Below are 26,904 nucleotides of genomic sequence, written 5' to 3'. Positions count from 1 at the left end.
AGGTCTTATTTTTTATTAATTAATTTTTTTTTTTTTCTCTTCCCTCCTGACCCTGGGCCTAGTCTGTCTTGTCACTAGGGGGACAACGAAGCCCTTTTTATCGCTCAGAGGTAAGTGGTTCTCTGATAACTCTACTTCCTCTAATCGGTGCAAGGAGAGAGAGAGAGAGAGAGAGAGAGAGAGGACTTTCTGAATTTTTTCACATAAAAAAAAAAAATACTGATCCTTCCTCACTGGTGGTGCAGAATCTCTGTTAAGCTGGCACCAAATTAATGAAAATACCCTTGAAAACACCAATGACTTCCATTGTAACCTGTCGTCCCATCGCGGCAACCATGAAAACGTCTCCTTCACTAGAATGGTAAAAAAGTAACCAAGATGAGACGCCTCAAGCTCTGAGAGAGCGATCTTTATCCATCCTCGCTTTAATGACTTTTCTACAGCTTTTCAGTTAAGGTTTTCTTACTTAGTTGGAACATGAGCTGTAGATGTTAGGAATATGAATAGTTGGTGTTGGATGAATACCACTGCGCAATCATCAAATGCTAAATCATTATAGTGTAGTGTGGTGAGAGGAGTCACGGGATGCGATAAGATGTTCAGTTCAGCTTCAGACATCATGAAGTGTGTGTTACTTGTGTCTCTTCTCTGTTCATGGGTAAGGAAGTTGTACATTTATCTGTTTATATATTTATTTATCGTTGTTATTTTCTATTGGGGTACTTGTTTATTTATATTACTTAGCTCATTTACTGAAGCATGAATGTTTCCTCTTCAGTGTTATCATTATCTACTTGTTTACCTTCTCATCTCTCTCTCTCTCTCTCTCTCCCTCTCTCTCTCTCTCTCTCTCTCTCTCTCTCTCTCTCTCTCTCTCTCTCTCTTACAAATTTGTTAAGAAGTTATGTTGTTCAGTTGGGAATGCTCTCACTCTGTTCCTTTTGTTTCATTTTCTTTTTCTTCTTTCTTATTTCTGTTTTTCTAAGTCATCACAATAAATCCTGAATAAGTATCTACTACTGCTAGTATTATCACCACTACTATTGCTGCTACTGCTGCTGCTGCTGCTGCTGCTGCTGCTGCTGCTGCTGCTGCTGCTACTGCTGCTGCTGCTGCTGCTGCTGCTGCTGCAGCGAGGTTCGCGGGAGGAGGGGAGGCATGCAGTTAGCAAGATCGGAAGAGCAGTTAGCATGAAAATAGCGGTAGAAGATAGCTAGAGATGCAACATTGCGGCGGTGAGAGAGAGGCTGAAGACAGTCAGTTAGAAGAGAGGAGTTGATGAGACGAAAAGCTTCTGATTCCACCCTGTCTAAAATAGCGGTACGAGTGGAACCACCCCATACATGTGAAGCATACTCCATACATGGACGGGTAAGGCCCCTCTACAGATGTCGTGCTTCTATGTTGCTATGTTGCACGATCTTGCTGCGTCCCTGATCTCTAAGACACTTTTGTAGGTTTAAGGGAAAGCGTTTAGATTTTTTAAATGTTACTTAATTTGTATTATGTACATATATTTACACTCATGCGATCATATACAACTTCCGACAACAACGAAAAACTACGAAAATTGATTAATCTCTCTTCAAATAAATTTCGTTAAATATCTCGAACACTTCACATTACACTTCCGAATCATATCACTTCACACATTTAACACTCAACGATAAATCACATCCTCGCAACTAATATTCAACAAGGAAACACAACCTACACCTACCCAGTCCCTCAATATGTAACACCAACATTTTACTCTGACTGTATTACAACTGTGTGGCTCTTCACACTGGTACTGTGACAGGCGGCTTGCCCATCTTGACCCTCTCTGATCTGACAACTCTGTCTAGCTTGTCTCTGTCTCCTGTCTGTTGCTGTCTCCTACACCTCATAATACAGACGTGATGTTAGAGTAACCTTTTGCCCCAAAAAGGATTTCATTACTATAAGATTTATTTTCTAATATTTCGATCATACGGTTAATTTTCCTATACTTTCAGTAAGGTCCTTTTCAAGTAACTATATTTATTTTTCCATACTTCGATCATACAGTTTATTTCCCCTTATCTTTAAATAAGGTTCATTGTAGAGTAACTTCGGTAATCGCATCTTCTAATCGGGAACAAGAAGGCGGAGTTTCCTGCGGTGTGCTGGCTGTCCATCTTGTCCACGTCATTTTCTCCAGGCGACTTCTGCTTCCCTTGTATATTGATTTAGTGATAGCCACCTAGGTATCTCTTCTTGTAATCTGCTGCTAATCTTGTGATGACTCACCGCATCTTGTTCTCCTCGGTGGTCACGTCTCGTCTCCTCTCTATCAGGGTGGTGATAGCTTCTTGTAATCTTGGTACTTGCTTTCGTGTTTATCATCTTCTTCCCTCATTTATTCTTCCTATTTTCTTATTTTTCTTAATTTCTTAATTTCTTCATTCTTGTCTCATTCTTCCTTCTTCGTATATGTTTTATTTCTTGGTTCTTGGGTTACAACACACAGTTAACAGCTCAGGGGTGGGGGTGAGAAAAACTGGCGGAGACGACTCAGAACACCTAACTTCATAGAAGCTGTTTTAGCTAGAGATTAGATGTGAGGTTTCCAGTATAGATTACAAGTAAAGGACAGACTGAGAATGTTCACTTTAGAAGATGGAGACAGTTGAGTGTCATTGAAGAAGAGGGGATAATTGTCTGAAAGGTTGTGTCGAGTTGATAGATGGAGGAATTGAGTTTTTGAAGCAATGAACAATACCAAGTTTGCTCTGCCCCAATCAGAAATTTTAAAGAGACCAAAAGTCAGGTGTTCTGTGGCATCCCTGTGTGAACTGTTTACTTCCTGAAGGATTGAACGTTTATGAAAAGATGTGGAAAAGTGCAGGGTGGTATCATCAGCGTAGGAGTGGATAGGACAAGAAGTTTGGTTTAGAAGATCATTGTTGAATAATAAGAAGAGATTGGGTAACAGGACAGAACCCTGAGGGACACCACTGCTTAGTTAGATTTAGGAGAACAGTGACTGTCTACCACAGCAGCAATAGAATGGTCAGAAAGGAAACTTAAGATGAAGTTACAGAGAGAAGGACAGATGCTGTAGGAGGGTAGTTTGGAAATCAAAACTTTGTGCCAGGCTCTATCAAAAGCTTTTGATATGCCTAAGGCAACAGCAAAAAATTTCATCAAAATCTCTGAAAGAGAATGACCAAGATTCAATAAGTAAAGCCAGAAGATCACCAGTAGACCGGCCTTGACGGAAATCATACTGGTAATCAGATAGGAGGTTGTGAAGTGACAAATGTTTAAGAATCTTCCTGATGAGGATAAAAAAAAAAATAAATAAATAAATAAATAAATAAATAAATAAAAAAACTTTAGATAGGTAGGAAATTAAACCAATTGGACGGTAGTTTGAGGGACTAAAACAGTCACCCTTTTTAGGAACAGACTTTATGTAGGCAAACTCCCAGCAAGAGGGAAAGGTAGATGTTGATAAACAGAGTTAGAAGAGTTTGACTATGCGAGGTACAAGCACTGAGGCACAATTTTGGAGAACAAGGTCCATAAGCCTTCCAAGGGTTTAGGCCAGCGAGGGCATGGGAAACATTAATGCGAAGGATTTTAATGGGTAGCATGAACTAGTCAGAGGGTGGAGGAGAGGGAGGAACAAGCCCTGAATCATCCAAGATGGAGTTTTTAGCAAAGGTACGAAAAGTTCAGCTTTAGAAATAGATGAGATGGCAGTGGTGCTATCAGGTTGAAATAAAGGAGGGAAAGATGAAGAGGTAAAATTATTGGAGATGTTTTTGGCTAGATGCCAGAAGTCACGAGGGAGTTAGATCTTGAAGGGGGAGATATGTGTGAGTATGTTGGAGGGTCAGGTCATACTGAGATGGGCGAGGTGAGGTCAAGGCGAGTAGAAGATGAAGTGGAGAGGATGGATGGGGCCGAGATGAAAAGATTAGGAGGCGTAAATGTAGATGAGTTGTATAAATATTTCGTTGATAAATTACGTACAGGGCAGTTAGCAAACATCCCTTACAGAACAATAAGATCACAGAAAAAATTACCCTAAATGAATGACTGTTAGGATAAAACATTACATAGTGAGGAAGAAAAGTATATATAAGAGATTAAAGGCAGGGGAAGAGGTTTTAATGCCACAATATAACTAATTAGTTAGAACAGTCAGGAGGTTAACGAGGAAAGCTAAAAACAATTATGAATTAAAGGTAGCCAGTCAGGCGAAAACTGACCCCAAGGTATTTTATCAGGTATATAGGACGAATAATAGAAAAACAATAGGTCCATTAAGGGTAGCAAATGGAGAGCTGCTTAATTCTGGGGAGAAGAGTAGTAAAATTCTGAATTGTTATTTTTTAACTGTCTTCACCCAGGAAAACATGCAGGAAATGCTGACTAGCGAAGAGATGTTTAGAGCAGAAGAGCAACGACTTAACGTGCTCTCGCACCCACGCTCTTGAATCTTACGAGTTTTCCACCATCTGGCTACGACAACAGAGTCACTCTCAAACTAAATTTATCTGTGCTGTATCCCTCTCACCTAACTCCTAAGACTATAGAAAATTCTTTGACTACTTAACTTCCAAAATGGAGCACATTCTGATTCTCTTTCCTTTGGCAGAGATCTCCATTCTTGGAGACTTCAATGTTCACCACCAGCTTTGGCTTTCCTCTCCCTTCACTGACAATCCTGGTGAACTAGCCTTCAACTTTGCTATCCTCCACGACCTAGAGTAATTGGTGCAGCACCCTACACGTATTCCTGACCGTCTTGGAGATACGCCCAACATTCTTGACCTTTTCCTAACCTCTAATCCTTCAGCTTATGCTGTTACCCTCTCTTCTCCTTTGGGCTCCTCCGATCACAGTCTCATATCTGTATCTTGTCCTATCGCTCCAGTCCCTTCTCAGGATCCCCCCTAAGCGGAGGTGCCTCTGGCGCTTTGCCTCTTTTGGTTGGGGGGACCTGAGGAGGTATTTTGCTGATTTTCCTTGAAATGACTATTGCTTCCGTGTCAGAGACCCGTCTTTGTGTGCTGAGCGCATAACAGAGGTGATAGTGTCTGGCATAGAGGCGTACATTCCTCACCCTTTTTCTTGACCTAATATTTCCAAACTTTGGTTTAACACAGCTTGTTCTCGTGCTATACATGATAGAGAGGTGACCCACAGAAGGTTCTTAAGCCTACCATCACCAGAATCTCATGCACTTTATATTTCTGCCCGGAACCATACCAAGTCAGTTCTCCAACTAGCCAAAAACTCCTTCATTAATAGAGTATCAAAACCTTTCAAGATCTAACTCCCCTCGTGACTTCTGGCAACTAGCCAAAAATATCTCCAATAACTTTGCTTCTTCTTTCCCTCCTTATTTCAACCAGATGGCACCACTGCTATCACATCTATCTCTAAAGCAAAACTCTTCGCTTAAACCTTTGCTAAAAACTCTACCTTGGACGATTCTGGGCTTGTTCCTCCCTCTCCTCCACCCTCTGACTACTTCATGCTACCTATTAAAATTCTTCGCAATGATGTTTTCCATGCCCTCGCTGGTCTAAACCCTCAGAAGGCTTATGGACCTGATGGGGTCCCTCCTATTGTTCTCCGAAACTGGGCTTCCGTGCTTGCACCTTGCCTAGTCAAACTCTTTCAACTCTGTCTATCAACATCTATCTTTCCTTCTTACTGGAAGTTTGCCTACATTCAGCTTGTTCCTAAAAAGGGTGACCGTTCTAATCCCTTAAACTAACGTCATATTGCTTTAATTTCCTGCCTATCTAAAGTTTTTTTTTTTTTAATCTATCCTCAACAGGAAGATTCTTAAACATCTATCACTTCACAACCTTCTATCTGATCGCCAGTATGGGTTCCGTCAAGGCCGCTCTACTGGTGATCTTCTGGCTTTCCTTACTGAGTCTTGGTCATCCTCTTTTAGAGATTTTGGTGAAACTTTTGCTGTTGCCTTGGATATATCAAAAGCTTTTGATAGAGTCTGGCACAAGGCTTTGATTTCCAAATTACCCTCCTACAGCTTCTATCCATCCCTCTGTAACTTCATCTCAAGTTTCCTTTCTGACCGTTCTATTGCTGCTGTGGTAGACGGTCACTGTTCTTCTCCTAAATCTATTAACAGTGGTGTTCCTCAGGGTTTTGTCCTGTCACCCACTCTCTTCCTACTATTCATCAATGATCTTCTAGACTAAGCTTCTTGTCCTATCCACTCCTACGCTAATAATACCGTCCTACACTTTTCCACCTCTTTTCATAGACGTCCAACCCTTCAGGAAGTAAACAGTTCATGCAGGGAAGCCAGAGAACACCTGATTTCTGATCTCTCTAAAATTCCTGATTGGGGCAAAGCAAACTTGGTATTGTTCAATGCCTCAAAAAACTCAATTCCTCCACCTATCAACTCGACACAACCTTTCAGACAACTATCCCCTCTTCTTCAATGACTCTCAACAGTCCCCGTCTTCTACACTGAACATTCACTGTCTGTTCTTTTCTTATAATCTAAACTGGAAATTTCACATCTCATCTGTAGCTAAAACAGCTTCTATGAAGTTAGGTGTTCTGAGATGTCTCCGTCAGTTTTTCTCACCACCCCAGCTGCTAACTGTGAACAAGGGCCTTATCCGTCCATGTATGCTTTACATGTCTGGGGGGGGGGGTTCCACTCATACCACTCTTTTAGACAGGGTGGAGTAAAATGCTTTTCATCTCATCAGTTCCTCTCCTCTAACTGACTGTCTTTAGTCTCTCTCTCATCCCCGCAATGTTGCATCTTTTGCTACCTTTTATCACTATTTTCATGCTAACTACTCTTCTGATCCTGGTAACTGCATGCCTCCCCTCCTCCAGCAGCCTTGCTGCACAACTATTCTCAGTCATTCATCCTTTTCTCTGGTAAACCCTGGAACTCCCTGCCTGCTTCTGCATTTCCAACTTCCTATGCATGACTTAAATTCCTTCAAGAGAGAGGTTTCAAAACACTTATCCTTCAGTTTTTTATTATCGCCTCGGATCCTATTCGGGGACCGGCATCTCAGTGGGCTTTTTTTCATTAGATTTTTGTTACCCTTGGCCAGTGTCTCTCCTACATAATAATAAAAAAATAAAAAAAATAGAAGAAAATGAGAAGCTGACAGATATTACCATAACTAAGGAGATAGTGGAACAGGAGATAGATAGGCTAAAAAGTTCAAGACACCAGGACCAGATAAAATATATCCCATAGTACTTAAGGAATGCAAAGAAGTTATTAGTGAACCGTTAGTTTCTGTCTTTAGGAAATCACTTGAGTCAGGTGAGGTACCAGTAATGTGAAGGCAGGCTAATATAGTACCCATCTTTAAGAAAGGAGATAAAACTTTAGCGTCTAATTATAGACCTGTCAGCTTAACTTCTGTTGTGGGTAAAATAATGGAGTCAGTAATAACGAAGATCATTAAAGAGCATTTAGACAAACATAATATGGTAAATCAGTCATAGCATGGCTTCACGAAGGGGGGAAGTCTTGCCTGACGAACTTGTTAAGTTTTTAGAGTAAGGTTTAAGAGTAGGCACCACTACTACTAGTAGTACCACTGCAGCAACCACTTTCACCACCGCTACCACCACTACCCCCACCACCACCACCATAGCAACAACAGCAACAGCAAAAACAAGAACCGTTACAACAATAACAACAACAACAACAACAACAACAACTACTACTACTACTACTACTACTACTACTACTACTACTACTATTGATTACTATTGCAACTACCTCTACAGCAACAGCAACAACAACAAAAACATCAACAAAAACAATTACTGGGTATTCGATATATGCGAATTCGAAATATGCGAATTTTATCACATGCGACTTAGCTAATGCAAGAAAAATCCTTAAAATGTGAGCAGTAGCGGTGGTGCGACTGGTTGGTGCGGTGGAATGGCTGGCTCACACTACAGGCAGGTGAGTGCAAATGTTTTCTCACGCTTTCTTCGTACCGCACACAGTTCAGAATTTCTCATTTTTTGTTGGCTTACTATGTCTTTCCATATTATGTTTTACAATTTATCTTTACTAATGTATTTTACTGTTGCTGTTGCTGCCGGAATAAATATTTATAGAGGGTTCAGAAAACGGGTCATGGAACAGATTGATGATAGGTTCGATATATTACGAATTCGAATGCGAGTTTTTCGCAGAACGTAACCCTCGAATGTAACGAATACCTGGTGCAGTACAACAACAGCAACATCAACAAAAACAACATCAACAAAAACAACAAGAATAACAACAACAAAAACAACAACAACAAAAACAACAACAACAACAACTACTACTACTACTACTACTACTACTACTACTACCACTACTACTACTACTACTTTAACAACAACAACAACTACCACTATTACTATTACTATTACTACTATTAACATCATCGTTACCACTATCACCACTATTCTGCAGGTGGCGGTGTCGAGGGCGTGGGTGCTGTGGTCGAGGGAGTTGCCCCAAGCTGACCAGCCGCAACAAGACCAGGCAGAGGAGGTACTCATGCTTCCTAGCTGAGGCCCGTTTTCTGAAGCACGTCTGCCCGCAACTGCATTACTTTCAAAATCCTTTAGTTGATGGTATTTTTATGGTTTTAATGACAGATTAACATTATATTACTAACAAGAGACACACCCTTGAGCACCCGGCTAATCATGTCTGTGGCCTTTGGAAATAGTCGTGGTGAAAGAGCAAAGCGTTTCAGAACACTCAGAACTCTGACCTGAGGGCCATTCTGAAACACTTTATCCGCAACTCGACCACTTTCAAAAGCAAGGGTTTTCAAGGGTGTTTTTATGGACTGAGTGATAGATTAACAAGATTTCTACATAATTAACAGAAACACTTGTGAGAACCCGGTATATTAGCTTTATGTGTGTGAGCAAAGGTTTTCAGACTACAGACAGGATTCACTTATCCCTTGAGGAATAAGAAGTGCTCTCGGTAAATTTGTGAATGAAAGAAAATAAATAGTCTCGGTAAAAGTGCAAATGAAAAAAAAAAAGGATTCTCAATGAATATATCAATGCCTGAAAAGTGCCCCTGTGGGATATATGGGTGAATAAATACTTTTAGACCAAGAATTTCACTAGACAATGTACAGTTCATTCATTGTAACAGCCCCCGTGAAACTTAGAGAAATCATGGAGTCTCAGCCTAAATAAGAGTATAAGATGCCACAGAGAGTTAAAGTCACCAAAGCGCATGACGTCGGTGACCTCGCTTCCCAGAGCAGCGGGACGGAGGTGCTGCGAATGGTAGAGGCGCTGGGACGTGAGCTGAGTGACATGGCGGGGCGGGAGGACGCGTGGCTCAACAGGTATGAGGACGTGGCGCAGGCAATGAAGGAAAACAACAAGGCCAGCGAGGAATTACTCTCCATCAGCAGGTACACACACACACACACACACACACACACACACACACAAACTTTGCTACTCTCTCTCTCTCTCTCTCTCTCTCTCTCTCTCTCTCTCTCTCTCTCTCTCTCTCTCTCTCTCTCTCTCTCTCTCGTTTTCTTCATTTATTTCCTTGTAATTTCTCTGTATTATTATTATTATTATTATTATTATTATTATTATTATTATTATTATTATCATCATCATCATCATCATCATCATCATCATCATAATTATTATCATTTTTATCATCATTGTGTTTTACTATTACCACTACTGGCAGTACTACCATTCATTACTACTACTAATATTAATACTACTATTACTACTACTGCTGCTATTATTATTATTATTATTGTTATTATTATTATCATTATTATTATTATTATTATTATTATTATTATTATTATTATTATTATTATTATTATCATTATTATAAGCTCGTCACCTTTTCGTGTTCGGTCTCCTTTCCTTTTAAATTAATTATTATTGTTTTATCTTTTTTTTTTTTTCAGGATGGCGGTGCCGGTGATCTGGAATATGTACTGGGGGAATTCCATGATGCACTTCATGACGGCGGTGTGGGAAGAGGGAGGCGTGGCGGGACATGGCTTCTCTTCAAGGGGTCACGTGCCGCCGCCCCCTCCAAAGTTTGTGTTCGTGTATCCCACTGAGCTGACGGCGGACAAGGCATTCGTGATTCAGGCCATGGTTGTGCCCACCGCCGAGGCCAAGTTAGTGGACAGAGAGAGAGAGAGAGAGAGAGAGAGAGAGAGAGAGAGAGAGAGAGAGAGAGAGAGAGAGAGAGAGAGAGAGAGAGAGTATAGGTGTACAATAGGTGGACATAAATAGATAATGAGATGAGAGGCATAACAGAGCTTTCCCTCCCTCCCTCCCCTCCCTCCTAGCCTCGGTTTCTGCGCGTATTTTGAGCCAGAAGAAGGAGACGAGCTGGACTTCGATAACGGTGATATTTTCTTCGCATCACACATCAGATGGCACTTTGACTACGGAAACAGCAGGTGAGAGAGAGAGAGAGAGAGAGAGAGAGAGAGAGAGAGAGAGAGAGAGAGAGAGAGAGAGAGAGAGAGAGAGAGAGAGAGAGAGAGAGTTGCTTTGGAAATGCATTGAGTGATGTACTGCAGTATTTTGAAAGGATTGTTTGTGCACCTTTCTGTACTAACCTGTGTGTGTGTCTCGTGTGCCGCAGAGAGATAGCGTTCAATGACAGATACAACGGGGAGTGGTCACGTCCTGAGGTTACTGTCGGCGGCGACCAGTGGCCTGATTTCACAGTTGGCGAGAGGTTCGTTATCTCCGTGACAAAGGTAATTAAACACTTTTTTTTGGCAGACTAGTAGGAGGAAGAGACATAAATTCGATGTATGTGGTTCACCCTTAGAGTTACTCATTAAGAGCTATCAATGGCCGTATTCAGAAACGCTTTGCTCTCTCATCAGTTATAAAAACTTTCACTAGGCTCGTGGAAACGTCCTTAAAAAAAATATGTGTAAGTTCATCTTTTCAAAATTATCGAGGTGCAAAGTAGGAGCATTTCAGAATATGGTCCTATACAGCATTTATCTGGCCGGCCTTCCCAGGCCATCAATGATCCAGACAAAGCACCCCATACACACACACACACACACACACACATCATTCGCTCTGCACCGTCGGTCCCTGGTGGAAAAGGACAGTCCTGTGGAACCTTACTGCATCCCACAAGCTTAAGCATAGCAGAGCTTGCCACGTAAGACTTCCACAGCAATGAAGATTGACAAAAATTAAGAAGTTCAAGCTTGGTGTAGATTTAAAAGTAAAAATGTTATTACAGGAAGAAGTTATTATGATCTCAAATAGAATGACAGATGATCTGGAACAGATTGAGTTGCCACAATCATGTATATTGATTAAGGTAATTTTTTGAAACACTTTTGCCCGCAACCCAACTACTTTCAAAAGACAAGTTGAACTTACACGGGTTTTTAAGGATGTTTTTTTACGGTTTTAATTATAGATTAATAAGATTTTTATATTATTAACAAGAGAAACACTTGAGAACCTGCTTAATCATTTATATGGTTTTTGAAAATAATTGGGGTACGGCACAGAATTGTTTCAGGATATGAAACTCAGTGTTTGTTCCCTCGCCCTACAGATGGGACCGTGCTTCATCATCAACATCGTGCTGGGGCGGGATTTGCATGTCAGCATTCCCAAGCCCATGCAGGGAATCACCTTCTGTCCCAAGGTGTGAGATGGTCTGTTGCGTTCATGCTGTCTGTCTATCTGTCTGGTCGTGTTCATACTGTCTGTGTGTATTGTTACAGCCAGATCCAGCCCCTTTAACAGCCCCCACTATGTCGGTTCAGCTTCTCCCTAGACTATCTTCTTTCTTCATAGCCTAGTGCAAGACCAATCCAGGCACCTACTGGTAGTAAACAGCTGTCAAGCTTCAATAGGTCGTCACCCTGTTTCACCACCAATCGGGAAGGAGATATAACGAATGCCAACTTATTCCACAAGCTGAGTAAGAACTCGCCAAGCCACCTGCTAGGGAGCTCGGGCAGTGAAGACGACACACCGAATAAGGGTATGATACCCTGTGGACTACCTCCCACAGTGCTGGCCACCCATGCCCAGCAGGATGTTATATTCTCTGGCTCAAGAACAGCTTATCTACAGTCTTCCAAGGACAGGCTCACATCCCCAATACCGCTGGTGGAGGGGCCTAGGAAGAGAGCAGACATCTGTAACTTGGCGGAAAATACGGCGTAATCCTCTTGCCCTTTGCGCCGTACTAGTAGCATTTAACGAAGATACACTCAAGACACGAGGAAACAGCAACAGACAGGTCTGAGATGGTCAGTGGACCGCTCTCAACTCTGCTCACAGGATACGAGACATCACGTCAAGACCCTAGGGACACTGGGTGAAGCCAGGCGAAGGCCTTGGTTATCGAGTGCTCAGAGCAACAAGCCTCACATATTCTCAACCTAACACCACAGTGGGAACCTATCTACCCTTAATTCACTCGCTAAAGTAATGTGTATAAGTAAATGTATTAGGTCCTCTATTATCCCCCGATCTAGTCAGCACTCTCCTGCGCGTCAGTCTAAAACAACTGCCACGCTTCAATTACTGTGCAGTTTCTCTCCCTCTTTATTTTTCTTGCTTCTCTCTATATCTCTTCTTTTTACCTCTATTGTCTCTATAACAAAGCACTACTTCTAACAGTTTGTATTTATGTTTGTCTTTTTTGGTTACGAGATTGCATGTTGTGTGTGTGCCATTGTTGTTGTTGTTGTTGGTGGTGGTGGTGGTGGTGGTGGTGGTGGTGATGGTGGTGGTGTTGTTGTTGTTCTTGTGTTATTATCGTTATTATTATCATTATTATTATTATTATTATTATTATTATTATTATTATTGTTGTTATTATTATTATTATTATTATTATTATTACTTTTATTATTATTATTATTGGTAGTAGTAGTAGTAGTAGTAGTAGTAGTAGCAGTAGTAATATCATTATTGTTATTATTATTATTATTATTATTATTATTATTATTATTATTATTATTGTTATTGCTGTTGTTGTTGTTGTTGTTGTTGTTGTTGTTGTTGTTGTTGTTGTTGTTGTTGTTGTTGTTGTTGTTGCTGCCTCTGTTATTGTTGTCATTAATTTGAAATGCATCATTCTAGAACAATGAAATAAATTAATAAACAAACGCGCATAAATTAAAGAGCAGGTTAGTGAATACCTAATCTGTCTGAGGTCAGGTGAGGCCTTTCAGTCCTTACCTGTACTACAGTAGTACATCTGGAGTCTTCTAATTGCAGCAACCAAGGACAGGTGACCCACGTAAGCTGTGGCTGACCCTGAACGAGGACAACGCTGGCGCTGGCGAGATTAAGCTGCACTGGCTTACCTGGGTACCCCTGCGCTGGTAGGCAGGTGCGGTGAGGGTGGCACAGGGCGAGGGGACCTCACCTGTAATGGCGGAGTATTGTAGTGGTAGTACTAGGGTGTATGTACGCAGTATTGCCTCATTTGCCCTTTGAGAACTGTAATGTTGATGGTAATGGGAGAAGTTGGGAGGCCAGAAGTAGACTGTAAAAAATAATCATAAGTAAAAAAAATCCTGCTCTCAAAAAAAAAAAATAAAAAAAATAATAATTTCCTTTTTCTTTTTCTTTTTTTTTCTTTTTCTTTTTTTTTCTTTCAAATGAACGGTCAGTTTAGTTTTGGAGGTGTCTTGGTGCTGGTCTCTTCAAACACTTCAAGTCAAAGGGAAAAACAGAAGCGAATATAGAGTTACTGAGTCAGCGCCTTCACACCCAGCCCTCCTCCCTGAGTGGCGCCACATGCCCCACTGTGGCGGCGCCTTCACACCCAGCCATATCTCCCTGTGCTTTTGTGGCAAGATAAACCATGAAAACGAAAACACAAACTTTATTACTGAACAACATAATAATTTAATGACAACAATGAACAAATCAAGAGTGAAATGTTGCCTAAATATAGCGGACTAGATTTGGTGGTGTGGTGTACAGGGGGCGGGGCAGCGGTGGTGTGCTGCGGTGGTAGGATGTTCTGCACCTTCAGCTCCTCTTGGTGAATCGCTTCCATGAACATTCCACGCATAAGATTTTCTCAGTGATTACTGCATGATAAATTAACTTAGTCTCCATTAGATCTGGTTAGGTTAGGTCACGTTGGGGAAGTTCATCACGAGAAGAATGATTTACAATGAGATTTCCACGGAGGAATCTTGGTAAATGGAATGTTGATGGAAGCGATGGGGGCAGCAGAGGTGATGCTCAGTGGTAAAGGCCGCAGTTGGTACACACGGGGTGGTCTGAGTACCATCCGAAGGCTCCGTACCCTCCCGTGTAGGCGCCGTAGTCCACATGGTCATTATTGTCGTAAGGCTCAGCGTGGTGGTGGTACAGTTCCGAGGCCTGGGCCAGATGCTCAGGGGACTTCTCTTCTATCACTTGCACTGGGACATACTCCTCGTAGGCTTGGAGAGGGGTGGGCTTGGCGGGCTGGCGATACTGGTGCAGTGAGCGTGTGTGCCGCACTAAGGGGGAGTCAGGCAGGGCCAGCAGCAGGTAGCGGGGACGAGCCTCCGCTAGTAGCACGCAGGTCGCCGCTACCAGCAGGATCTAAGCACGAGGAGCGAACAATCACACAGGCGTTCATGCAAGTAGAGTGAGGAGGAGAAGCAGTAAGAAATGAAAACAAAAAGTCAAGACAAACACCAGAAAGAGTAAGAACAGAATAGAGTAAAATCTGTTTCTGCTCAGATCTTGAATGCAAAGTATAGGACACAGCTTCCACTTCTATAAACATTATATTCCTTGCAACTTGGCTGCATGCACACAAGACATTGCTGACATGATCAGTGCTAAGTTTCATCATAAGTTCAGTATTGGTATTTGGCATCAGCATGATAGTTTCCTCCAGGGAGGCACGTCTGTGTACTATTATGGAGTGTATCTATTTCTTAACTCGACAATATTTTCACTATTCTAACATAATGGTGTGATAGGATCAACAAACCATTCTTCTGGTATTTGACATGTATCAAAATTCTGGTAAATATTTCATAATATAAAGCACCTAACAGATTTTGAATGCACTTAATGCATTCATTTATAATTTTCTATCAGCATAGTTTATCACTTTTTGTTGTGGTATCATGGAGTGCGCTTGTTTCTGTTACATCGGGTGGTGTATTCTCAGTGACGTCTTGTTGGGTGTCATCCTTATAGTACAGTCATAGAGCTCTGAAGTGTTCCAGGATACTCTTTGGTAAAACTGGAATAATTTTGTTGTTTATAAGAAAGTTAATTTACCGTTTTTAAATAGCCATTGTAATGCCTGGCCTGGACGCGCAAACACGAGCCAAGACAAGCCTGGTCGTGAGGTGCTTCATTGTCCAGACGATCACGGCTTGTCTCTCCAGCCCATCAGATCAGGGTTCAATTCCAGGCCACGTTCACCTCTTGTACGAGTATATGTAATGGATCAATCCATCGCTGTTTCAAAACTGGCAACACAGTTCTTTGTACTTTTATGACAATGTGTGCCAGAACATGTTATCTTTCTTGTTCGTCTAACGTGTTAAGGGAACAGTTAGGTTGGGAAAATAGATACATGGGAGACAGACATCAGGTTAAAGTGGAAGACACTCTCCCCACGGGACATTTCTTAACCAGATAAACATCTCACAACACTGCGGACACAGCAACTACCATTCCTTAGCGAGTTCACAAACTCCTTCGATGTCCTACTTGTTTCTCTAGCCTCCCTTCCTTTTACATCAAAAGACATGTTATTTAACCCTTCCTCCACTTTCTCTCTTACCAGATCCAATATATTCATAACTAGATCCGCTGCCACAGTACTCAACACTCACTCAAGAGATGCTCATAACTCAAGGCAACTTATGAAAAATATTAAAAAATATACGAATCTGTCTGTGAGTGTCTGTCGTCTATCTGTGTGTGCGAAAAGTTGGACTAGAAAAAGAGAGTAAAATATGAAAAATTAAGAGTCATAGAAAAGGAGACCGACGAGTAAAGAAGAAAAGTAATAGATTCAGAAGCGCTTGCGTTCTTATTCGTATCGCCAGGAAGCAGAAGTGTGCTTCTGTCAGGACAATGTGCTCCTCGCCGCCACTTACCAGTCTAAGCGGAGCCATGACGCACCGATGGTCACACTGGAAGAAAGTGATCCAAGGGAGGTGGTTCTCGCCTTTATATAGTCCTTGGTGAAACCAAACGCTGCGTCACAGGTTTCCCTCCCCGTGGGGTGTTGGCAAGCTTGCCGGTCACCTGCGCCTCGCTCTGGTATACAAGAACGTGCCCTGTGTCCTCGTGTAGCACTGTTTTGGCCTCTGCAGCACGGCCAATCACATCGTCAGCTTGTGTAACCCCAGGACAAATGTACTGATTTTCTCTCCCGTGTCTGAAACTTTCGCCATCGAGAAGTAAAGAGAGAGAGAAAAAGAGAAAAGTGCTGAGTTAATGAGCCACCAGCGCTGAGAACGGGTGGCGGAGACACGCGCTGATATCTCGTGGTGAAATCGTTCAAAACAGTAAGCAGGTATTTATCACTTGCCGCCTCTCAGGTTATCACAAGATGTGTTAAGAGAACTAGATTCTGAAACACTTCTGCCTCCACCTCCACTACATTTAAAAGGCTATAGTCGAAGTGACACGGGTTATAATTAAGTTTTTCTTTTTTTCTTATGGTTCTGGTGAAGGATCAACAAGATTTCTACATTATTAACAGAGGGAACAGTCTTGATGACCAAGTTGATCATCTCTGGGGCTTTTGAAAATAGTCGTGGTGAGAGCAAAGCGTTTCAGAAGGGCCAAAGAGTTGTGGGAGGAACTGACTTGTTCGTCACAACAGCGGTTCATATGCCGCACAGGATTGAGGAATGCTGCAGTGCCTGAGGACAGTGCGAGGGAGAGAAGCGAAAGTGTGTTTGTGATTCTCCTGAGTCTGAGAAAACCTGTCACGTGCTTCATCTATGACTTATTGGTTATGGTCTCTCTCTCTCTCTCTCTCTCTCTCTCTCTCTCTCTCTCTCTCTCTCTCTCTCTCTCTCTCTTGACATCCACCAATTCATCCACACACACACACACACACACACACACACACACACACACACACACACACACACACACACACACACACACACACACACACACACACACACACACACACTCTTATACACACCCCTTCTCTCCTTCACTCTTCTCTCATAAACAACATGTGGTAGAAGTGTGTGTGTGTGTGTGTGTGTGTGTGTGTGTGTGTGTGTGTGTGTGGATGCGAGACAAGTAGAGTCAGTAGATCGGTTCTCGCCAGCAGGAAATCCATACATTCCTGTGTGGAGGAGGTGGAGGTAAGAAAGGAGAGAGTTTTAGTGTGAGTGTACTTAAGAGGCCTGTCTGTTTTCACTTTCCCGTAGGCTGCCATCTCCCTCACTACACCCACGCTGCCTACTCAGCCACACCCTGCCACCCACCCACCTACCCACCCATCTACCTACACACACACACACACACACACACACACACACACACACACACACACACACACATACACACACAATCTAAGATAGTATTAACTTATTTCACTATTTCTTCAGTGATTTAACTTTCATTAGCATCAGTCCATAAATCTGTTATATTAAGCTGGTATAAGCTTGAGTGATGAAAATGCAAGACGGTGTGTCAGCTTTTTTTCCTTTTTTTCCATCTGAGTATTAACACTTAATTATGTTGTCAAAATAGTTCACTTTTCTGTTTTTTGTTTTTTTTTATGCATTTCTTTTACCAGGTTAGAGTTTTACCAAAATAGTGCCACTGGAGTCTTCTAAAACCCTAATAAAGAATATATCGATTTCAGGACCACTAAACAATCACTACTAGATAAGACACATAAATAGCTTATTGTAACATTTATCTAATATTTGAGTTCTAACTTCCCTTTGAACCCATTAAATATTTTCACTTTTATTTTTAGCATTACCTTCACCTCACGTCATTGTCATACACCTTCACCACAAGCTACAGACGCCTTCATCATCACTATTCATCATCTCCATTATCCTTTATTTGTATTATTTATTTTTCATATCTTAAGTCTGTTTTACTTTTGCACATTAAAAACATGAATTGTCTGTATTGTTATGTTTGTGTTATGAAGGGTGTGATTCTCTCTCTCTCTCTCTCTCTCTCTCTCTCTCTCTCTCTCTCTCTCTCTCTCTCTCTCTCTCTCTCTCTCTCTCTCTCTCTCTCTCAAAACTGCTTCCAACTCAGATTTTGCCTTGATATTCGTCTCGAGATTAATTCACACACACACACACACACACACACACACACACACACACACACACACACACACACACATACAGCGGTTGTCCAATACATTGTTATGTATTGTTATGTATTATTACATACACACACACATTGTTATGTATTGTTACATACACACACATTGTTATGTATTGTTAGGTTTATGTATTGTTATGTATTGTTATGTTTGTGTTATGAAGGGAGTGATTCTCTCTCTCTCTCTCTCTCTCTCTCTCTCTCTCTCTCTCTCTCTCTCTCTCTCTCTCTCTCTCTCTCTCAAAACTGCTTCCAACTCAGATTTTGCCTTGGTATTCGTCTCGAGATTAATTCACACACACACACACACACACACACACACACACACACACATATAAATGAAAGCCAAGTGAAAGTGAGTGCGGCACACACACACACACACACACACACACACACACACACACACACACACACACACACACCAAAACAGGAGCATCATTCAAATTTAACTCACAATATCATTGGTATTCAAATATAATAATAATAATAATAATAATAATAATAATAATAATAATAATAATAATGATAATAATAATAATAATAATAATAATAATACAGCAGAGAGGGAAGATTCTCTCTCTCTCTCTCTCTCTCTCTCTCTCTCTCTCTCTCTCTCTCTCTCTCTCTCTCTCTCTCTCTCTCTCTCTCTCTCTCTCCGTGTGTGTGTGTGTGTGTGTGTGTGAGTACATATTCACTGGTATCATTACACATTTGTATCAGCAGAAGCACAGCAGTATGTATGTTGTGGCAAGAAGCAACGGTCTGTCCAGCCAAGGCTGCGTGACAGACATTTTATCAATATATTGTATTGTGGATGCTTAATTCATATATCTATATTACATAAATTATACTACTTCCAAATTATATTGATGAAATTACAATTTTACTCTTATTAAGTTAGAAGACAGAGATGTGTGTGTGTGTGTGTGTGTGTGTGTGTGTGTGTGTGTGTGTGTGTGTGTGTGTTCCGCCTCACCGCCCTCTTCCCCTGGGGACTCGGCAGCCGAAAGCATCAGGAGAAAGCTACCGACTAACCACGATCTCTCTCTCTCTCTCTCTCTCTCTCTCTCTCTCTCTCTCTCTCTCTCTCTCTCTCACACACACACACACACACACACACACACACACACACACACACACACACATACAGTATATATGTTTATGGCACCATTTAGTACGAAAGAGAGAGAGAGAGAGAGAGAGAGAGAGAGAGAGAGAGAGAGAGAGAGAGAGAGAGAGAGAGAGAGAGAGAGAGAGAGAGAGAGAGAGAGAGAGAGAGAGAGAATCAGCATTCAAGGATAAGCAAGGAAGAGCTGCCTGTGAGCACTTCATAAGCTCTGCGGTCCCCTCGTGGCGGGTGTGTGCAGGTTATGGCAGGGCAACTAAAGCCTGTACTCAGAAACACTGCTCTCTCATCACGACTATTTTCAAAGGCCACACAAATGATTAGCTGGGTTCTCAAAAGCGTTTCTTTCGTTGATAACACGGAAATCATAATCTGTCATTAAAACTGTACAAACATCCTTAAAAAAAACCGTATAACTTAAACTAGAATCTTTTCAATATAGTCAAGGTGCAGGCAGAAGTGTTTCAGAATACGGTCCTAATTGATGTGGTGCAAGAATTAGTGAGCTGAAAACGGTGTAAAGTCTCAGAGCAATGTGGCGAATAACATAAACTAAGGACTCAAGGGAACACGACCAGAAACGATAAAGAAACGACAACATTTCCTGGAGGTGTTGGGCAAAAAAGAGCGTGAGTGAAACATGACTATGCTGAAAGTTCCTGACGAGCACGAAGCCTCACGCTGCCACCTGGCTGCCACTAGCTGACCAAGATTTGGGAAGCGGTGGGAATGCCAAAGCAGGTGACCTCGTTTCGTAAAGTCGCTAACAGGAACTATGAATCGAAAAGGCAAATTTTAGTTACTCTCCCAACAAGAAATTCATGTAGTGCCATATTTGGAAAAGCTAGAAAAAAAAAAAACATCAGGTGACAGTCACGCCCACATTATCGAAAAAGGTGTCAGGAAGAGTGGGGACGGTTGCGAAGTGTGGAGAAATCTGTACGGGAAAAATCCAGGAAATGTGGGATGTCACACTGGTCTAGATATGAGAGAGCGGAATGTTTACAAGGAAGTTGTGTTGGACAGCTGTAGTCTGTTATGGAGACTGAACGAGGCAAAAAATGTGAAAATATTATCTTGGAACATAAACGGTGTGAAAACTAGACTGGAAAAACGTGAAACTGAAAAGCGTCTCGTATATTATGTGATCACGGTGAGAGATCAAAACCCTCCTGTCTATTCATTTCCCCGGGCATGGGAGGAGCAAACACGACGGAGCAGCTCATACGGGGGTACCAAGGAAGCCAAAGACTGAATCTTCCTCAAGTGTTACTGTAGTGCTGATTAAGGGCTATCTGGCCAAGTGAGTCAGCTTTCTTGCTCAGCAGTGTGGATGCTACTGATGTAGTTTGGGGTGGAGTTCCGAAACGTATCGAAAGTAATGTGTGGTTTTATTTACGTTCCTTTGAGTGACTCACAATACTACTCTCACGACTCATTCGCCACCATCCGAGACGAGTTAAGAAACAGGTGACTGGATGAGCTGTTCCTCATTGTTGGTGATAGGAATACCAGGCTGTGTACAGTTAGGCGAGTCCCTCTTCCTCAACTGAGGTCCCCAACAGTGTTGCGGCCTCCTATCCTGATCTTGACGATGCTGTAAAATAATTGCAAATGATAATGCTGAGATTTCATAACATAAGAACATAAAAAAATAAGGGACGCTGCAAAATAACAACGAGGCCTACACCATGCATGAAACATACATGCCTATACCTATTTCACATTTGTCTGCAGTATGAAGTATACAAAGCAAAAACTACTCATTGTTAGTAACTTCGAAACTACTAGTAGAAACGAAAACACTCGAAAAACCCGTCTAACTTCAACTAGATCGTTTTGAAAGTAGTGGAGATAAGGTGCAAAAAGCATTTCAGAATAATTTTGATCTTTTAAACTGTATCATTGATTTAATATCTTGCAAGATTATCACCAATTATGCACCTGTGTGACTTAACATCTCAGTCCGGGAAGGGAATATGAAGGGCGCTATCTTTGGAAGACTAGTCACGACCAGCCTACAGTCGTTTCGTAAGCTACCTAACCAAAGGCCTTATTCTTAAACACTTCTGCGCCACACCTCCACTACATTCAAAAGACTCTTTTTGAAGTTACACGGGTTTTTAAGGTGTTTTTATGGTTCTAGGGACAGATTAACAAGATTTCTATATTTCTAATAGGAGAAATACTCTTGAGAACCCGGCTAATCGTCTCACTGGTCTTTGAAAACAGTCGTGATGAGAGAGCTAAGTGTTTCAGAATACGAGCCTTCAAAACGCTCCCCGTCTTAGGAAGCGCCCGGACAAATGGGTACCGGTTCCACAGTTTGTTTAGACGCTTGCCAACATAGGGAGTGTTTTGGTTGTACAGCTTACGAAATGACTGTGGAATTGTCCTTATATGGTATGCCAAAAGATTTCCCACAAACCTTTTGAGAAAACCACTTAAAATGGAACAAATAAATACAATGAAGCAGTTCAAAAGGATACAGGTGAGTCCCTTGGATCAGTGAGGATGTGAGCCTTTTCTTATTAGTGTTCGGAGTGTTCTGAACCAGTCTGCTGAAAAGAAAATTCCAAGGTTTGCTAAAGTTAGCTCCTAACCTTTCCCTAATTTACTGCCAGCTCATTTCTCATCTTAGCTCAAATTACACTACCTTATCCCTTTTGTATTACGTAATTTGGTTTATATTTACGTACATATATGACTTTTTTTTTCTCAGATGAACATGAGAAAACAAGAAAAAAAAAAAGGAAGAGCTGGAAGAAGAAAAGCTGTGCAGGCCTAACCTGCACAGTTCAGTCCCTGTATGAAGCATATCTACCTATTTCCCCCTATCATACTCATCCATAAATTTGCTTAATCTTTTAAAAGCTCCCCACTGTCTCAGCACTAACGACCTGATTACTGAAGCCATTTTTTTTCTTTCTTTCTTTCCTTCTTTATTTATTTATTTATTGTATGTGTGTTTGGTTTGTCTTGTGTGTTTGAAAATTATCTTTCTTCATATCTCATAATGGTATCTTTTTTTTCTACTTCATGTGCTACCAATAATTTTTTTTTTCATTTTATAGTCGTTAGTATATGTCATGTATAATTCTTGTTACCGATTCATATTATTACTTTTAATAAGACTGCTTAATATATATGTATATATATATATATATATATATATATATATATATATATATATATATATATATATATATATATATATATATATATATATATATATATATATATATATAATATATATATATATATATATATATATATACTTATTTATTTATTTATTTATTTATTGAAGTCTAAAGAAGGGGTGCTGTGAACTTATCATTAAACCCCCAGCTGTGACCTCACTGAACGCTTTCTTTTGTGTCTTGCAACACAAGGGGGCAGTCACAGCCTGCCCTCTAAAGACAACTCTCTTCCTTCACACAAAACTACAAGCACACCCTTCACTCAAAATGCAAAATCAATATGGTGACTTCCACACCAGCCTCGGAGTCCCCATCTCGGGAGGGGACCACAAATGTCCCCAGATCGGATTGCTCTTCTGGTATCGACCCTAAGTGTCTTGACACCACTCAAATTATTCTTCATTAACTTCTGCAACATTCGCGGTCTTATATCTAAATTTTAGTCTGTAGAACACCACATCTCCTCTACTAAACCTCATCTTCTTTTCCTCACTGAAACACAGGTGTCTGAGGCAACTGACAGCAGCTTCTTTTCTGTTCTATCCTACTTTTTCTATCCTCATTTTCAGTCCAAAACTGGATATTACGTCTATGTGCGCAACGACCTAACCTGCTCTCGTGCCCACGCTCTTGAATCTTCAGAGTTTTCCACCATCTGGCTACAACTACAGTCACTCTCAAACTAAATTTATCTGTGCCACATACCTCTCACCTAACTCCTCTGACTATAAGAAATTCTTTGAGAACTTAATTTCTAAAGTGGAGCACATTCCCTTTTAAGGAGATCTTTATTCTTGGAGACTTCAATGTTCATCACTAGCTCTGGCCTTCCTCTCCCTTCACTGCCCATCCTGGTGAACTAGCCTTTAAATTTGCTATCCTCCACGACCTAGAGCAACTGGTGCAACACCCTACTCGTGTTCCTGACTGTCTTTTCCTAACCTCTAATCCTTCTGTATATGCTGTCACCCTATCTTCTCCGTTGGGCTCCTCCGATCACAATCTCATATCTATATCTTGTCCTATCGCTCCTTGGGATCCCACAAAGTGGAGGTGCCTCTGGCGTTTTTCTCTTCTAACTGGGGGGACCTGAGTAAGTACTATGCTGATTTTCCGGCATCTCATTAGGCCTTTTTTTTATTGGATTTTTGTTTCCCTTGGCCGGTGTCCCTCTCTTTTTTTTTTTTTTTCTTTTATATAGGAGGGACACTGGCCAAGGGTAACAAAAATCCAATAAAAAAAAAATGCCCACTGAGATGCCAGTCCCAGAACAGGGTCCAAAGCGGTAGTCAAAAATTGAAGGATAAGTATCTTGAAACCTCCCTCTTGAAGGAATTCAAGTCATAAGAAGATGGAAATGCAGAAGCAGGCAGGGAGTTCCAGAGTTTACCAAAGAAAGGGATGAACAACTGAGAATACTGGTTAACTCTTACATTAGAGAGGTGGAAAGAATAGGGATGAGAGAAAAGAAATTCTTGTGCAGCGAGGCCGCGGGAGGAGAGGAGGCATGCAGTTAGCAAGATCAGAAGAGCAGTTAGCATGAAAATAGCGGTAGAAGACAGCTAGAAATGCAACACTGCGGCGATGAGAGACAGGCTGAAGACAGTCAGTTAGAGGAGAGGAGTTGATGAGACGAAAAGCTTTTGATTCCACCCTGTCTAGAAGAGCGGTATGAGTGGAAACCCCCAGACATGTGAAGCATACTCCGTACATGGACGGATAAGGCCCTTGTACAGAGTTAGCAGCTGGGGGGGGTGAGAAAAACTGGCGGAAAAGTCTCAGAACACCTAACTTCATAGAAGCTGTTTTAGCTAGAGATGAGATGTGAAGTTTCCAGTTCAGGTTATAAGTAAAGGACAGACCGAGGATGTTCAGTGTAGAAGAGGAGGACAGTTGAGTGTCATTGAAGAAGAGGGGATAGTTGTCTGGAAGGTTGTGTCAAATTGATAGATGGAAGAATTGAGTTTTTGAGGCATTGAACAATACCAAATTTGCTTTGCCCTAATCAGAAATTTTAGAAAGATCAGAAGTCAGGCGTTCTGTGGCTTCCCTGCGTGAAATGTTTACTTCCTGAAAGGTTGGACGTCTATGAAAAGACGTGGAAAAATGCAGGGTGGTATTATCAGCGTAGGAGTGGATAAGACAAGAGGTTTGGTTTAGAAGGTCATTAATGAATAATAAGAAAAGAGTGGGTGACAGGACAGAAAGAACCCTGAGGAACACCAATGTTGATAGATTTAGGAGAAGAACAGTGACCGTCTACCACAGCAGCAATAGAACGGTCAGAAAGGAAACTTGAGATGAAGTTACAGAGAGATGGATAGAAGCCGTAGGAGGGTAGTTTGGAAATCAAAGCCTTGTGCCAGACTATCAAAAGCTTTTGATATATCCAAGGCAACAGCAAAAGTCTTACCAAAATCTCTAAAAGAGGATGACCAAGACTCGGTAAGGAAAGCCAGAAGATCACCTTGACGGAACCCATACTGGCGATCAGATAGAAGGTTGTGAAGTGATAGATTTTTAAGAATCTTCCTGCTAAGGATAGATTTAAAAACTCTAGATAGGCAGGAAATTAAAGCAATAGGACGGTAGTTTGAGGGATTAGAACGGTCACCCTTTTTAGGAACAAGCTGAATGTAGGCAAACTTCCAGCAAGAAAGAAAGGTAGATGTTGACAGACAGAGCTGAAAGAGTTTGACTAAGCAAAGTGCAAGCACGGAGGCACAGTTTCGGAGAACAATAGGAGGGATCCCATCAGGTCCATAAGCCTTCCGAGGGTTTAGGCCAGCGAGGGCATGGAAAACATCATTGCGAAGAGTTTTGATAGGTAGCATGAAGTAGTCAGAGGGTGGAGGAGAGGGAGGAACAAGCCCAGAATCGTCCAAGGTAGCGTTTTTAGCAAAGGTTTGAGCAAAGAGTTCAGCTTTAGATATAGATGTGATAGCAGTGGTGCCATCTGGTTGAAGTAGAGGAGGGAAAGAAGAAGAAGCAAAGTTACTGGAGATATTTTTGGCTAGATGCCAGAGATCACGAGGGGAGTTAGATCTTGAAAGGTTTTGACATTTTCTGTTAATGAAGGAGTTTTTGGCTAGTTGGAGAACAGACTTGGCATGGTTCCGGGCAGAAATATAAAGTGCATGAGATTCTGGTGATGGAAGGCTTAAGTACCTTTTGTGGGCCACCTCTCTATCATGTATAGCACGAGAACAAGCTGTGTTAAACCAAGGTTTGGAAGGTTTAGGACGAGAAAAAGAGTGAGGAATGTATGCCTCCATGCCAGACACTATCACCTCTGTTATGCGCTCAGCACACAAAGACGGGTCTCTGACACGGAAGCAGTAGTCATTCCAAGGAAAATCAGCAAAATACCTCCTCATGTCCCCCCAACTAGCAGAGGCAAAACGCCAGAGGCACCTTTGCTTAGGGGGATCCTGAGGAGGGATTGGAGTAATAGGACAAGATAAAGATATGAGATTGTGATCGGAGGAGCCCAACGGAGAAGAAAGGGTGACAGCATAAGCAGAAGGATTAGAGGTCAGGAAAAGGTCAAGAATGTTGGGCGTATCTCCAAGACGGTCAGGAATACGAGTAGGGTGTTGCACCAATTGCTCTAGGTCATGGATGGTCAGTGAAGGGAGAGGAAAGCCAAAGCTGGTGGTGAACATTGAAATCTCCAAGAATGGAGATCTCTGCAAAAGGGAAGAGGGTCAGAATGTGCTCCACTTTGGAAGTTAAGTAGTCAAAGAATTTCTTATAGTCAGAGGAGTTAGGAGAGAGGTATACAGCACAGATAAATTTAGTATGAGAGTGACTCTGTAGTCGTAGCCAGATGGTGGAAAACTCGTAAGATTCAAGAGCGTGGGCACGAGAGCAGGTTAAGTCATTGCGCACATAAACGCAGCATCCAGCTTTGGATCGAAAATGAGGATAGAGAAAGTAGGAGGGAACAGAAAAGGGGCTACTGTCAGTTGCCTCAGACACCTGAGTTTCAGTGAGGAAAAGAAGATGAGGTTTACAAGAGGAGAGGTGGTGTTCTACAGATTGAAAATTAGATCTTAGACCGCGAATGTTGCAGAAGTTAATGAAGAAAAAGTTGAGGGGGGTGTCAAGACACTTAGGGTCGTCGACAGAAAGGCAGTCCGACCTGGGAACATTTATGGTCCCCTCCCCAGATGGGGACTCCGAGGCTGGTGTAGGAGTCGC

General features: G+C 41.7%; 2 protein-coding genes across 2 annotated transcripts; one reads left to right on the top strand and one right to left on the bottom strand.

Moving 5' to 3' along the window:
• Positions 1 to 539: 539 nt before the first annotated feature.
• LOC135091630 (uncharacterized) lies at positions 540 to 13,904 on the top strand. The gene is made up of 8 exons (XM_063989406.1): positions 540 to 658; positions 8,477 to 8,557; positions 9,292 to 9,449; positions 9,975 to 10,193; positions 10,368 to 10,481; positions 10,670 to 10,787; positions 11,618 to 11,710; positions 13,300 to 13,904. The coding sequence occupies exons 1-8, from the start codon at positions 596 to 598 to the stop codon at positions 13,408 to 13,410; spliced, it is 957 nt and encodes a 318-aa protein (XP_063845476.1). The 5' UTR covers positions 540 to 595; the 3' UTR covers positions 13,411 to 13,904.
• Positions 13,898 to 16,255, bottom strand: LOC135091632 (uncharacterized). Its single transcript, XM_063989409.1, has 2 exons — positions 16,152 to 16,255; positions 13,898 to 14,628 (listed from the first exon to the last, which is right to left on the bottom strand). Exons 1-2 carry the CDS (start codon positions 16,167 to 16,169, stop codon positions 14,281 to 14,283), a joined length of 366 nt encoding a protein of 121 aa, XP_063845479.1. The 5' UTR covers positions 16,170 to 16,255; the 3' UTR covers positions 13,898 to 14,280.
• Between the last annotated feature and the right edge of the window lie 10,649 nt (positions 16,256 to 26,904).

The sequence above is a fragment of the Scylla paramamosain genome, chromosome 38 (assembly GCF_035594125.1).
Source record: "Scylla paramamosain isolate STU-SP2022 chromosome 38, ASM3559412v1, whole genome shotgun sequence".
NCBI classification, from domain to species: Eukaryota; Metazoa; Arthropoda; class Malacostraca; order Decapoda; family Portunidae; genus Scylla; species Scylla paramamosain.
The sequence above is the reverse complement of the archived record's forward strand: the minus strand, read 5'-3'. Positions and strand labels throughout refer to the sequence as shown.

What these genes read in the sequence shown, in the direction of transcription:
- LOC135091630 (XM_063989406.1), top strand. Translation starts at nt 596, where the DNA reads ATGTTCAGTTCAGCTTCAGACATCATGAAGTGTGTGTTACTTGTGTCT. An exon ending in GTGCCCACCGCCGAGGCCAA is followed by an intron (nt 10,194 to 10,367) that starts GTTAGTGGACAG and finishes CCTCCCTCCTAG; the next exon opens with CCTCGGTTTCTGCGCGTATT. An exon ending in TCGTTATCTCCGTGACAAAG is followed by an intron (nt 10,788 to 11,617) that starts GTAATTAAACAC and finishes CTCGCCCTACAG; the next exon opens with ATGGGACCGTGCTTCATCAT.